Here is a 15,587-nt window from a genome sequence, read left to right as displayed (position 1 = left end):
TGTGTGTGTGTGTGTGTCTCACCCAGCAGGGTTAGGGTTAATGATCTGTGTTGTATAAAGCACTCGTGTGTGTGTGTGTGTGTGTGTGTGTGTGTGTCTCACCCAGCAGGCTGATGCCCAGTCTGGACAGGCCTTGTCTCAGCCCGTCTCCCAGAGTCTCCGGCAGCTGCCTCCTCCACTCCTCCTGACGCATGTAATGCTCGTCGTCCAGCGACAGACGGTCCATGTTCCGCGCCAGACTCGTGGCCAGATTGGTGATGGACGTCAGAGTCCCTGTAGACAGACACACACACACACACACACACACAGACGTGTTGGCCAGTGAGAGACACACACATTACATTAACATTTGGCAGACGCTTTTATCCAAAGCGACTTACATTGCATTTCAAGGTACAGATTTTACATTCTTATCAGTTCTCAGTTCTTGCTTTCCCTGGGAATCGAACCCATGACCGCGGTGTTGCAAGCGCCTACGCTCTTCTGTTTGAGCTAAACGTCAACATCTGCACTGAGCTGCAGATACAAAACGCAGCAGGAGAATCAAATCATCCGGGACATTTTCTAAAGAAAATGCGAGTAGTTCTTGCCGTTGTAGAGCTAGGGTGTTTTGGGAAGGTTAGTGGAGGTCGTGATCTCTACATGGAGATGTAGAGATCTCCATGTAGGTTTTAAGGTTTTAATCCAGTCGTACTTTTTCCAGCTGCGCTGAAGTCACGCTCGCCACCGGGACACTAAACACAGAACCGGTCACGCGACTCTCAGATCGCGCCGCCGGGAAACCTGTGCGTGTGCGTGAGCAGACTGATGTGTCAGTCGTGTCAGTGTGATAGGTTATAAAACGTCTTTCTATGTTTGCTTTTCAATCGTCATCTTGTCATATTTCATTTTAATTAATGTCTAAAATAGGCTATAAAAAAGATAAGCCTAAAACAGGCCCGAGGCCCGGCCCGCGTGTGAACTATGACGTGAAAATTGGCCCTAGGAGCGTAAATAAGTCGGGGCCCGTCGGGCTGAAATGCAGGCCTCTACAACACAGGTTTGTTCGTTCAGTACTAACACCCAACTTAATAGCAGATGGAGACGGTCAATATTACAGACAGAGTGAGTGTGAGTGTGTGTGTGTGTGTGTGTGCTTCACCTTTAGAGATGTGTTTGATGAACGAGTTGGTTCCTCTCGAGACGCCGCTGATAAAGGCTCCCGGCCCGCGAGTCAAACCCTCGTACGGCAACCGGAAGAAATCTGACACGCCATTCCCGATACTCCGAACGAGACTGGCGGGACTGCCGAGAATCTCCAGAGACCCGACGACCCAACCTACACACACACACACACACACACACACACAAACACACACACACATCAGCACATGTTGATTTATCTGAAACACAGTGACTATAGAGTGACGCATCTGTCGACTCGTTTCGGTCACGAACGGAAGCTCACGGATGTTCAGTTCTCAGGTGTGTGTGTGTGTGTGTGTGTGAGAGACGCACCTGCCCGGAAGAGCGCGCCGGCGGCGTAGTGCATGGCGAGTGTGTGTACGAGCTGGCGTGAGGTGGTGCAGACGGGGCCGCGCTCGAACAGCGAGAAGGACAGCGGCGTGTGGTCGGAGGCGATGTAGAGCTTCAGAGACGCGTGGATGGAGAGCAGCAGCTGAAGGGGTTCGATCGAGAGCTTCTGCAGGCGTAGCGGCGTCACCAGCGCACGCATCGACTCCAGCACCTCCCGCGGGAGCCCCGCCCCTTCGCCACGCACAGGCAGGGTGCATTCTGGGATGTAGGTGTGGAGGAGCGTCTTCATGTAGTAGAGGAAGGTGTCCTCCAGATACACGCGCGCCGGGCGGATGCGCAGCGAGAGCCGGTCCAGCTGTCCGGAGCCGGAGACCGTGAGGCTCAGAGAGAAGAAGCAGGCGTGGCAGAACTCCAGCGGGGTCAGCGCGGGGTCGCCCGGGGTCAGCGCGGGGTCGCCCGGCGGCTCCTGGCACATGATGACGGGGAAGTGGAAGCTGGCGCGCTGGTACAGCTGGTTGTCCAGCTGCAGGCCGCCGCAGAGCACCTGTACGGTGTGTACGGTGTGTACGGTGTGGTCGGGTGGAGCGTCGGGTGGAGCGTCGATGGCCGGCAGCAGGAGCAGGAGTTTAGAGACGGTGAGACGCAGCAGCTCCACTGATCCGGACCGGCTGGTGATGTCATCACAGAGCGCCACGCTCGCCTCCGTCAGCAGAACCCTGAAGGACAGCATCGGACTGGACGGCCTGCGAGAAACACACACAGTCATCATGAAATCAAGAGACCATTATAGTTTCCTTATGAAGTATTGCAGTGTTTATTGTAAATTAATTATGGGTGCACATCATCATAATTGTGTTAATAATCTTCAGAATAACTTCCTCTTGCAGCATCTCTTCTCTGATGACGAGGGCGGGGCAACCACACACACACACACACACCACACACACCCTCTGGTGGATAGACTCCACACGCCCTCTGGTGGAGAGACTCCACACACACACACACACACACACACACACACACACACACACACACACACACACACACACACACACACACACACACACACACACACCCTCTGGTGGAGAGACTCCACACACACACACACACACACACACACACACACACACACACCACACACACACCCTCTGGTGGAGAGACTCCACACACACACCCTCTGGTGGAGAGACTCGACACACACACACACACACACACACACACACACACACACCCTCTGGTGGAGAGACTCCACAAACACACACACACCCTCTGGTGGAGAGACTCTACACACACACACACACACACCCTCTGGTGGAGAGACTCCACACACACACACACCCTCTGGTGGAGAGACTCCACACACACACACACACACACACACACACACACACACACACCCTCTGGTGGAGAGACTCCACACACACACACACACCCACACACACCCTCTGGTGGAGAGACTCCACACACACACACACACACACACCCTCTGGTGGAGAGATTCCACACACACACACACACACACACACCCTCTGGTGGAGAGACTCCACACACACACACACACACACACACACAACCACACCCTCTGGTGGAGAGACTCCACACACACACACACACACCCTCTGGTGGAGAGACTCCACACACACACACACACCCTCTGGTGGAGAGATTCCACACACACACACACACCCTCTGGTGGAGAGACTCCACACACACACACACACACACACACACACACACACACACCCTCTGGTGGAGAGACTCCACACACACACACACACACACACCCTCTGGTGGAGAGACTCCACACACACACACACACACACACCCTCTGGTGGAGAGACTCCACACACACACACACACCCTCTGGTGGAGAGACTCCACACACACACACACACACACACACACACACACCCTCTGGTGGAGAGACTCCACACACACACACACACCCTCTGGTGGAGAGACTCCACACACACACACACACCCTCTGGTGGAGAGACTCCACACACACACACACACACACACACACACCCTCTGGTGGAGAGACTCCACACACACACACACACCCTCTGGTGGAGAGACTCCACACACACACACACACACACACCCTCTGGTGGAGAGACTCCACACACACACACACACACACACACACACCCTCTGGTGGAGAGACTCCACACACACCCTCTGGTGGAGAGACTCCACACACACACACACACACACACACCCTCTGGTGGAGAGACTCCACACACACACACACACCCTCTGGTGGAGAGACTCCACACACACACATACACACACACACACCCTCTGGTGGAGAGACTCCACACACACACACACACACACACACACCCTCTGGTGGAGAGACTCCACACACACACACACACACACACACACACACACACACACACACACACACCCTCTGGTGGAGAGACTCCACACACACACACACACACACACACACACACACACACACACACACACACACACACACACACACCTCTGGTGGAGAGACTCCACACACACACACACACCCTCTGGTGGAGAGACTCCACACACACACACACACACACACACACACACACACACACACACACACACACACACACACACACACACACACACACCCTCTGGTGGAGAGACTCCACACACACACACACACACACACACACCCTCTGGTGGAGAGACTCCACACACACACACACACACACACCCTCTGGTGGAGAGATTCCACACACACACACACACACACACACACACACCCTCTGGTGGAGAGACTCCACACACACACACACACACACACACACACACACCCTCTGGTGGATAGACTCCACACGCCCTCTGGTGGAGAGACTCCACACACACACACACACACACACACACACCCTCTGGTGGAGAGACTCCACACACACACACACACACACACCCTCTGGTGGAGAGACTCCACACACACACACACACACACACACACACACACACCCTCTGGTGGAGAGACTCCACACACACACACACACACACACACACACCCTCTGGTGGAGAGACTCCACACACACACACACACACACACACACACACACACACACACCTCTGGTGGAGAGATTCCACACACACACACACACACACACACCCTCTGGTGGAGAGACTCCACGCACGCAGCAGGAGTGTGTTGTACCTGAGGTGTGTGAGGGCGTCTGCAGCGCTGCTCTCTGGCGCCAGGGTCAGTGTGATCGTGCCGCTCTGCTGAACAACATCGATGTACAAACAGCCGAAACCAGGAAGAAAAACAACCTTCAAAACACAGAGATCAAGAGATCCGGTCATGAGGACTGGGAGGTTTTTTCTCTCAAATTTGAATATTTTACGGTGAAATTACTATAGGAATATTTATTATTTCGTTTAATATTTTAAATTAATAATAATAATAGTTATAATATAATTGCGAATGCCAACAAACAAGTACAATAAACCTGGAGCTATTTTTTTATTATAAATCACATTTTATATCACAATGACAATTTTAATTAGGAAATTCACAGTATTTTCTCGTCAGGTCGTGCAGCTGTAGAGTCAGGTGTTGTTGTGTGTTGTTGTGTGGTGTTGTGTTGTTGTGCACCTGTGTTCCAGGACAACTGATGTCAAAGGCGTCAGTCCAGCCTGGTGATGTGGGCGTGTCCATGAGGCTGGTGGGCGTGTCTGAGGGAGTGGTGGGCGTGTCCGAGGGGCTGGGGGGCGTGTCCGTGATGATGCGCAGCTGCAGGGTGGGCAGCGTCTCTTTCTGTCGGCACTCAGGAAAACTGGAGGCCTGATAAAACAACTCATGATGGACAGAAGAGAGAGCAGGAACCGCCCGGCTGAACACCTCCGACCTCACAGGCTCTGAAACACACACACACACTTATGATCTTTAACACTGTGTGTGTGTTTGTGAGAGAGAGTGTGTGTGTGTGTGTGTGTGTGTGTGTTACCCCTGATGTTCTCCTTCAGTAAGAGGCTCTTGGGGCAGCGGTTGTGAATCATCATTCGTGGACACTGATCTTCACTCACTGTCAGATATGTGACGCCCAGATGCTCCTGACAGGTCAGAACCAGAGGCCTGAAACACACACACACACACACACACACACACACAGATGAGTCCCTCACTGACGCCTGGGTGCGTCATTAATAAACACCAGACTCACAGAATGAATTTTTGATCTCATGTGTTTCTCAGCATGTCTGATCTCACACTCAGCCGAGGGTTTAGAGTTAAAGGTAAATTAATTATTTATTAGATGAGAACATTAGGTTCATCATTCAGCTCAATTCAGTTCTATTGTTTATAGCTGAATTTGTTTCATTACTGATGAATTTTGCAACATTAACACTTATTTTCCCCTTTATTACTGTGAAGCTGCTTTGAAACTCTGTCGCCATCTTGAGGACTGAGGTGTGTTTGCAGCTGTATAGTGTTTGCTGTGTTTCTGTCAGCTTCATTTCTACAGCGCTTTATACAGTACAGATCGTTTCAGAGCAGCTTCACAGTAATAAACAGGACAATAACAGAATCAATGATGAAACTCAGGAGTGAAGCAGCTCTACAGAAGATGGGAGAGTCGTTGTTCACTATAGTGTGTGTGTCACCTGGTGTTGAAGGGCCAGTGGGCGTGCGGCTCCACCGGCACAGGAACGCTCTGTCTGGGGAAGTCGGTTCGCACAGGAGCCGCAGGACTCCACTCGACTCCCTCGAGGCTCAACAGAACCTGCTTCGACCTCAGCTGCTCGTCCTCTGCTGTCGGACCGACCCGAAGCACATCCCAGAACGGCACCGCACAGATCACCTGATCCCCGGCCGATCCCGCGGGACCCAGAGAGAAGCTGGAGGAGTCCGGGATGGGACAGGCCTGACGACAGACACACGTTTCTTTCGACTGTTCATGACATTAACCTCAATATGTGTGTGTGTTGTGCTTGTGAGTGTGAGTGTGTACTGTACCTGCTCAGGTGTGTGTGTGTTGTGCTTGTGAGTGTGTGTGTTGTGTTTGTGAGTCTGTGTTGTACCTGCTCAGGTGTGTGTGTGCTTGTGAGTGTGAGTGTGTACTGTACCTGCTCAGGGGTGTGTGTTGTGCTTGTGAGTGTGTGTGTTGTGTTTGTGAGTCTGTGTTGTACCTGCTCAGGTGTGTGTGTGTGTATTGTACCTGCTCAGGTGTGTGTGTTGTGCTTGTGAGTGTGTGTGTTGTGTTTGTGAGTCTGTGTTGTACCTGCTCAGGTGTGTGTGTGTGTATTGTACCTGCTCAGGTGTGTGTGTTGTGCTTGTGAGTGTGTGTGTTGTGTTTGTGAGTCTGTGTTGTACCTGCTCAGGTGTGTGTGTGTGTTTGTGAGTTTGAGTGTGTATTGTACCTGCTCAGGTGTGTGTGTGTGTGTGTGTGTTTGAGTGTGAGTGTGTATTGTACCTGCTCAGGTGTGTGTGTGTGTGTGTGTGTGTGTGTGTGTGTGTGTGTGTGTGTGTTGTTGTGCTTGTGAGTGTGAGTGTGTACTGTACCTGCTCAGGTGTGTGTGTTGTGCTTGTGAGTGTGTGTGTTGTGTTTGTGAGTCTGTGTTGTACCTGCTCAGGTGTGTATGTGTTTGTGAGTTTGAGTGTGTATTGTACCTGCTCAGGTGTGTGTGTGTGTGTGTGTGTGTGTGTGTGTGTGTTTGAGTGTGAGTGTGTATTGTACCTGCTCAGGTGTGTGTGTGTGTGTGTGTGTGTGTGTTTGAGTGTGAGTGTGTATTGTACCTGCTCAGGTGTGTGTGTGTGTGTGTGTGTGTGTGTGTGTGTGTTTGAGTGTGAGTGTGTATTATACCTGCTCAGGTGTGTGTGTGTGTGTGTGTGTGTGTGTGTGTGTTTGAGTGTGAGTGTGTATTGTACCTGCTCAGGTGTGTGTGTGTGTGTGTGTGTTTGTGAGTGTGTATTGTACCTGCACAGGTGTGTGTGTGTGTGTGTGTGTGTGTTTGTGTTTGTGAGTGTGTATTGTACCTGCTCAGGTGTGTGTGTGTGTTGTTGGATCACAGCTCTACACTTGATGGTGTTTGTCGTGTTGTTCACCAGAACAGTTTTATCCTCAATCTGCAAAACCTGAATCCCGTATTTCACTGAAGACGACACACAAAACTGACAGAGCTGCGAGTGAGAGAGAGAGAGAGAGAGAGAGAGAGAGAGAGAGAGAGAGAGAGAGAGAGAGAGAGAGAGAGAGAGCGAGGGAGAGATTTTTAAACAAAACTTTATTTACAATTCACCAAAATCACACCTTATTCTATAAATTCACATCATAATTAGAGGAAAAAACATTAAATTAAAAACAAAAAAATAACTCATCATCATCAATTTTACATAAACCTTCCCAACTACACCATTTCATTTTAAAAGTACAAAGATCACACATAGCTTTGTAAAATCTGAAATCAATCAAAATTCTTGCTTTAAGTAACGATTTAAAAACAAAAATAACATCATCATTACTTTTTTGCTCAATTTTGTTTTTCCTACTCATGTATATTGCCATCTTTGCTTGTCCCAAAATAAAATTCAACAATTGAAAAACAACTCGCTTTTTTTGATCATACTTAAAACCAATAATAAAAGTCTCAGGAAAAAAACACTCTTCAAACTTATTACACAGTCTTTCTACCATTTCAAACAACGGTTCCAGTCTGAAACATTGCATGAAAGCATGAAACACAGTCTCTTTTTTTAAACAGAAAGGACAACCAGAGTCATTCTTCGAATCTAAGACTGAAATAAAAGAATTTACTGCAACAGCTCCATGCAAGAATCTCCACTGTAAATCTCCTGTTCTTTTTGATAATGGTGGCTTGTACAACACTCTCCATTCAGGTCTTACCTCATCAACAGATAAAAACTTCCTTTGTTGAATAAACCATCCCGAACACTCTTCATTTGTTGGCTTAATTAACAAACAAGGAAACAAATCTTCACTATCAGGCATATTAGTCCCTAAAGAGAATTCCTCCAACATCAATTTTTCTTCATCCGTAAACACTTCTTTTAATTTATTCAGATAACGAGAAACTGAATGAACAGATCGAACTCCAATCTTTTCAGCAAAAGTTTCTACATTCTGAAACCCAGGACCAGTTAAACACAATAAATGATTTAAAACATAAATTCCCGAGTCTTTTAAACTCTTACTAAATCCTGGTAGGAAATTGGGTGCAGATACATCTAGTCTTGCACCTAGTATCAAGGGTTCATTCAGTAACCAAAAAATTGAGTGAAAATTCTCAGTCCTTTGAATGTGAAAAAAATTCCAGGTCTTAAAAAGGTGTTGATAAAAAAATGGCAATTTCGAGAGATCCAAACACCGAGGGTCCATCAGGAAAAGAGATTTGTCCATTCCGAAGTTTCCAACAGACTTAAGTAGGGCACAGCTGACTGCCCTCCAACTCACATTCATCGGTCCATCAAGAAGTCTTTGTAAAAAATGCAGTCGGAAAGCTGCAATCCTGCTCTGTAAGTGGACCAACCCCTGGCCTCCATCTTCCTTAGGTAGAAATAGAATACTCTGTGGAATCCAGTGAAGTTTGTCCCAAAAGAAATCAACAAAAGCCGCTTGAATTTCGGCTATTAGTTTCACAGGAGGATCAATACAAACCAATCTGTGCCATAAAAAAGAGGCAACCAAATTATTTACAATAAGCACTCTACCCCTATAGGACATATTGGGTAGAAGCCACTTCCAATTATCTAAACGTCCTTTAACTTTCTGTAAAACACCATCCCAATTCTTTTCTAACAAATTATCATCTCCCAAAAAAACTCCTAAATATTTCAACCCCCACCTATTCCAGCACAAACCTTCAGGAAGACTTGGTTTCCCTTCCTTCCAATCTCCTAATAAAAACGCTTCACTTTTTTTCCAATTGACTTTAGCTGATGACCATTTTCCAATTTCCTCTATCAGTCCAGATAAAACATGTATATCACTTTGTTTGTTAATTACTATTATGAGATCATCAGCATAAGCTGACAAACAAAAATCAAATTCACATAAAGGTATCTTGAAACCATCTAAATTCTTCCTGATTTTTTGTAAAAGGGGTTCAATGACAAGAGAATACAACATTCCAGAGAGCGAACAACCTTGTCTAATACCTCTTTTGACCTTGAATGGAGCACATAAGCCACCATTAATCTTAATTATACTCTCTATGTCACTATAAAGAATTTTAATCATGTTTAGAAAATTCTCATTAAAACCAAAAGCTTCTAAAATATTCCATAAAAACTCATGCTCAACCCGATCAAAAGCTTTTTCTTGGTCAAGAGACAACAAACCACAATCGATATTAAATAATTTGGAAACTTGTATAACATCTCTAATTAAAGAAATATTGTCAAATATTGACCTACCAGGTATACAGTATGATTGATCTGAATGGATCACCTGTCCCATTACCTTAGTCATTCTCTTAGCCAAAGTTTTAGAAAGTAATTTATAGTCAGTGCACAAAAGTGATACCGGCCTCCAGTTCTTGATCTCCAACAGATCCCCCTTTTTCGGAAGGAGAGTAACTACTGCCCTTCGGCAACTCAACGGCAGCCCACCCTTCAGCAAGCTGTCGTTGAATACCTCTAGCAGGTCAACTCCTAACTCCGACCAGAACGCCTTCAGGAAGTCCACTGGAAGCCCATCTATACCTGGAGCTTTCCCAGACTCCATCTCATGGAGTGCCTTATACAGCTCTCCCAGGGTTAGGCTACATTCCAGCTCTTCACTGGACTCCTCTGAGATCTTTGTTAAATCCTCTAGAAAAGGAGATTTTTCTTTGTTTTCCGGCTTAAGTTCACTTTTGTACAGAGATTGATAAAAACTCATCGCTACATCACGAATCTGTCTGGGATTATATAACAAATTGCCATCCTCAGAACGTAGGGCATGAATTAAACGATTCTGCCCATTTTTTTTCTCATGACCAAAGAAATACTTGGAAGGTGCATCCATTTGATCAACACCCAAAAAACAAGCACGAACTAAAGCACCTTGTGCCTTAAACTCTAACAGCTCTTTAAGTTCAGCTTTTTTCCTAAAACAAGTTTCCAAAATATTACTATCACCTGAGGATTGATACAACTTTTGTATGTAAGGATTTAAAAGACGTTTTTGTTTCTTTAAAAGATTCCCCCCAAAATTTAAACGATTCAATAAATAATTTATCATTTAAAAGACTCGTATTAAAATGCCAATAAGCACTTTTGGATTTCACTAAATTTGAAATAAAACTACAACTTACCATACTATGATCAGTAAAAGACAAAGGCGTGATAAAACATTTGTTAAATAAATTTAAATGATGTTTAAATACATAAAATCTATCTAATCTTGCCAGTGATATATAATTATCACGCATGTGGGCCCATGTGTATTGTTTTTCATTACCATTTATCCTTCTCCAAATGTCACATAAATCATATTTCTCAATTAGATGAATTAACCGCTTACGTGAAGCCATATGAGGTTCAACATGATTCCTATCCATATCCAACTCAGTACAATTAAAATCACCGCCCAATAAAAGAAAATCTGCAGAACCGCAATCTTCTAGTGTTGCACAAAGAGTATCCAAAAAAAGTAATCTTTCTATAGGTGCCGTTGGAATATAAACACAAATAAAAACAAACACCACATTTTCATAAGAAGCTCTAACTTTTAACAGTCTGCCTTTCACAACTTCAACTGCATCATACGAAGTTGGTTTAAACTTTTTATTAAATAAGACAGCCACCCCACCACTTATATTTGAGTTATGACTTAGCACGGATAATCCACTAAATTCCTTCATCCAGTCAACCTCATTCTCCACACAACTATGAGTTTCCTGTAAAAAAATTATGTCTATATTTTTCTGCTCAATTTCCTCAAAAATGTGTGCTCTTTTCTTTAAATTGTTTGCCCCATTAACATTCATAGATGCAATATGAATTTCATTCATAAAGAAAACAAAGAAAGAGAAAGAACACAATACGCCATACCAACAGGAAAAAATATTCCTTTTCTTCCACTTATACAACATCGTTTTGAGCGATATTTATGTTCCTCGCTATTTTCTTCAACCTATACACTTCCTTATTGGTAAATGAATCACTAGCCAACAAACTCTTTGCCCGATCCACAAATTGTTTCAAATCAGGAAAATATTCTTGCACCTTTACACCTCTTTTATTCTTTGTTGACCTGAGAAACAACTTAATGTCCTCAAGATCATAACTACGTACATTAAATTCACTTTGAGAAAGAACCTCACTGCACTCAGAAGAATCACTGTCACTTTCCGTCTCTTGAATATCCTCATCTCGTAATTCAGCTGTCTTACTGATTTTTGCATCTAGCATTTTATTTTTCATCTTTCTTTTTTGCGGTGTCTTAAAAGAAAACTGCTCTTGTTCTGGTGTCAACTGTGCTTCTTCAGCCATTACACTGATTTGAAACTCACCATTTGCACCTTTTTTGCTTTCTGAAGGATCAACCACCCTATCAGAAACACTTAAAACACTGCTTGTAGGTAAAATCTTAGGAATTGGATCTGCTTGTTCAATCTGAGATGAAGCTACTTCAGCAACTTCAGCTTCAGTTTCTACTGAACGATCTACCACATTCTCCACCACTACCGAACCTTCTTCTTGAACATCCACATTAACTTCTTTTCCATCATTTTCCTTACCCTGTACAACTACTTCATTACGGTTTCCTCCCTCAACATTTTTGGTTGGGCAATTCCGAATTAAATGCCCTTTATTGCCACATCCGAAGCATTTGACTTTACCAGTCGTGACAAAAATCGAATAACTAAAATCCTCAATACGAAAATTTAAAGTTAAATCTAAATCGGCGTCATCCGGAATAATCATGTACACGAAGCGCCTAAAAGAAACGATATGTTTCAATAACGGCGATTCGCTACTGATTGGGATCTTTTTTATCGGTGACACCAATTTACCATAGCGCGACAGCGCTTGAGTTAGAATTACATCACTAACAAAAGGTGGTATGTTAGAAATGATTACCTTTTTTGCTGGCATAGAAAGTGGTAGAACTGAAATGAACTCCCCATCGATGACAATTCCCTGCTCAACCAACTCATTTGCCTTGTCTACACTATCTAAGAAAACTACTGTCGCATTGTTCATTCTAGACGCGGACAAGACGCTAGAATGTCCAACTAACTCTCCAACGGCCAAACAACATGCCTCAATGCTCACAGCTGATGCTACCTTAATTGCGTGGCGTCTCGTGAGTGTATTCAACCCCTGTGTTTGTAGGGCCGCCATGCCTCCGACTGACGGACAGCACCCGACCCTCCAAATAACTAAACAAATAACAAAACAGACAACAAAAATAACAAAACAGATAAGCAGAAAAAGAGAAAAAAAACTTCCACTCACACCGCTCTGCACCACGCTCACGCACCCTCGCTCAACAGTCACACCGGAAGTGAGAGAGAGAGAGAGAGAGAGAGAGAGAGAGGGAGAGGGAGAGAGAGAGAAAGAGAGAGAGAGAGAGAGGGAGAGGGAGAGGGAGAGGGAGAGAGAGAGAGAGGGAGAGAGAGAGAGAGAGAGAAAGAGAGAGAGAAAGAGAGGGGGAGAGGGAGGGAGAGAGGGAGGGAGAGAGAGAGAGAGAGAGGGAGAGAGAGAGAGAGAGAGAGAGAGAGGGAGAGGGAGAGGGAGAGAGAGAGAGAGAGAGAGAGAGAGAGAGAGAGAGACTAGTTATTTATTCCAGATTAAACTTGTCCATGCAGACTAGGGCAGCACGATTAATCGAAATGAAACCGCACACGATTTGGCAAAGGCCGCGATTATTTAATGCGCAGCTTGTCAGTGAAGTACAGCTCTGTAAAAGAAAAAGTAAATATATATATATAAATGCTTCTCATGTTTGGAAAGATGTTTGGCGTGTGTTGCTTTTTCAAATGCACGTTATAATCGACTCAAACTCGCAGTGCTTTCAGATGGAGCAGCGTTTACAGAGCCGTACATCAATGACAAGCTGCGCATAAATAAAAAAAAAATCTGACCCTTTGCAATGTTATAATAATAAAACAAAAAAGGGTATAAGCGTGATTTCATGTTAATTGCGATTAATCGTGCAGCCCTAATGCAGACACAGATAACCGTGATGATTATACAACCTAGCACACACACACCTTGAGTTTTCCGGGCTGTGTGCCGAGTGTGATGTCCGTGTGTATGTATCCCTCCTCATCCAGCAGCAGGACCTCGGCTCCGCCCCCTTCTGGCCACCGTGGCGACGACACCTCGTGGACCAATCGCACGGCAGGAGACTTGTGCACCGTGTTAGTGTGCGGCCAATAGATGCCGATCTGGAAGGCATCCTGCGGGTCACAGACACACACGCGATCATTCACGGCGATTCTCAACATTGTTGCAATGCAGAGAGATAGTCAGTCAGACAGACATTCAGACAGACAGACAGTCAGACAGACAGACAGAGAGATAGTCAGTCAGACACTCAGATAGACAGACATTCAGACGGACAGACAGTCGGACAGACAGAGAGATAGATAGTCAGTCAGACAGTCAGATAGACAGACAGACAAGACAGACAGTCAGACAGAAAGACAGACAGTCAGTCAGTCAGACAGACAGACAGACAGACAAGACAGACAGTCAGAGAGACAGACAGTCAGACAGACAGACAGACAGTCAGTCAGTCAGACAGACAGACAGTCAGACAGACAGTCAGACAGACAGACAGACAGACAGACAGAGAGATAGAGAGATAGTCAGTCAGACAGTCAGATAGACAGACAGACAGACAGTCAGTCGACAGACAGACAGTCAGACAGACAGACCTTGAAGTTGGGCGGTACGATGGTTTTCCCGGCTGGAATCTGCACTACGATGCTCTCGGCCTCAAACATCCACAGGTCCCAGTGCGAGCGGTTCACCAATAGAGCCCAGGGCAGCAGCTCCACCAGCAGTGTGTTCAGACCCGCGCGCCACACACTCAGACGCACCTGCATCGGGCTGTCCCACTGCGCCACCGGCTCCACCGCACACCTGCACACACACACCATCCATCATATCAACATATTACAGTTTTAACTATAGTGATAACGATAATGATAACTTCAATGATAGTATATAATAATAACTATAGTGATAACTAAAACAATAACTATATTGATAACGTGTGTGTGCGAGTGTGAGAGAGTGTGTGTGTGTGTGTGTGAGATAGAGTGTGAGAATGAGTACAGTGCATCCGGAAAGTGTTCACAGCGCTTCACTTTTTACACATTTTGTTATGTTACAGCCTTATTCCAAAATGGATTAAATACATTATTTTCCTCAAAATTTCACAAACAATACCAACAGGTCATCTTTCCCTCGATCCTGACGAGTCTCCCAGTTCCTCATCTTTCCCTCAATCCTGACGAATCTCCCAGTTTCTCATCTTTCCCTCGACCCTGACGAGTCTCCCGGTTCCTCATCTTTCCCTCGACCCTGACGAGTCTCCCGGTTCCTCATCTTTCCCTCGACCCTGACGAGTCTCCCGGTTCCTCATCTTTCCCTTTCCCTCGACCCTGACGAGTCTCCCGGTTCCTCATCTTTCCCTCGACCCTGACGAGTCTCCCGGTTCCTCATCTTTCCCTCGACCCTGACGAGTCTCCCGGTTCCTCATCTTTCCCTCGACCCTGACGAGTCTCCCGGTTCCTCATCTTTCCCTCGATCCTGACTAGTCTCCCGGTTCCTCATCTTTCCCTCGACCCTGACGAGTCTCCCGGTTCCTCATCTTTCCCTCGACCCTGACGAGTCTCCCGGTTCCTCATCTTTCCCTCGATCCTGACGAGTCTCCCGGTTCCTCATCTTTCCCTCGACCCTGACGAGTCTCCCGGTTCCTCATCTTTCCCTCGATCCTGACGAGTCTCCCGGTTCCTCATCTTTCCCTCGATCCTGAAGAGTCTCCCGGTTCCGCATCTTTCCCTCGATCCTGACGAGTCTCCCAGTTCCTCATCTTTCCCTGGATCCTGACGAGTCTCCTGGTTCCGCATCTTTCCCTCGACCCTGACGAGTCTCCCGGTTT

At 46.2% G+C, this 15,587-nt stretch overlaps 1 protein-coding gene across 1 annotated transcript in view; it reads right to left on the bottom strand.

Moving 5' to 3' along the window:
- The window catches only part of LOC130071250 (intermembrane lipid transfer protein VPS13B-like), a 117,797-nt gene that overhangs the window by 5,263 nt on the left and 96,947 nt on the right, over positions 1–15,587 (bottom strand). Inside the window, exons 22-31 of the mRNA XM_056235946.1 lie at positions 14,356–14,563; positions 13,687–13,875; positions 7,505–7,648; positions 6,133–6,392; positions 5,475–5,602; positions 5,123–5,385; positions 4,682–4,797; positions 1,498–2,258; positions 1,142–1,318; positions 103–273 (exon numbers count right to left, since the gene is read on the bottom strand). Coding sequence (XP_056091921.1) covers positions 103–273; positions 1,142–1,318; positions 1,498–2,258; positions 4,682–4,797; positions 5,123–5,385; positions 5,475–5,602; positions 6,133–6,392; positions 7,505–7,648; positions 13,687–13,875; positions 14,356–14,563 — 2,417 coding nt within the window. The remainder of the gene's footprint in view (positions 1–102; positions 274–1,141; positions 1,319–1,497; positions 2,259–4,681; positions 4,798–5,122; positions 5,386–5,474; positions 5,603–6,132; positions 6,393–7,504; positions 7,649–13,686; positions 13,876–14,355; positions 14,564–15,587) is intronic.

Source organism: Rhinichthys klamathensis, unplaced genomic scaffold (genome assembly GCF_029890125.1).
Source record: "Rhinichthys klamathensis goyatoka isolate OS25496 unplaced genomic scaffold, OSU_Roscu_1.1 h1tg000434l_1, whole genome shotgun sequence".
Lineage (NCBI taxonomy): Eukaryota > Metazoa > Chordata > Actinopteri > Cypriniformes > Leuciscidae > Rhinichthys > Rhinichthys klamathensis.
This window is presented reverse-complemented; position numbering and strand designations above follow the sequence as displayed.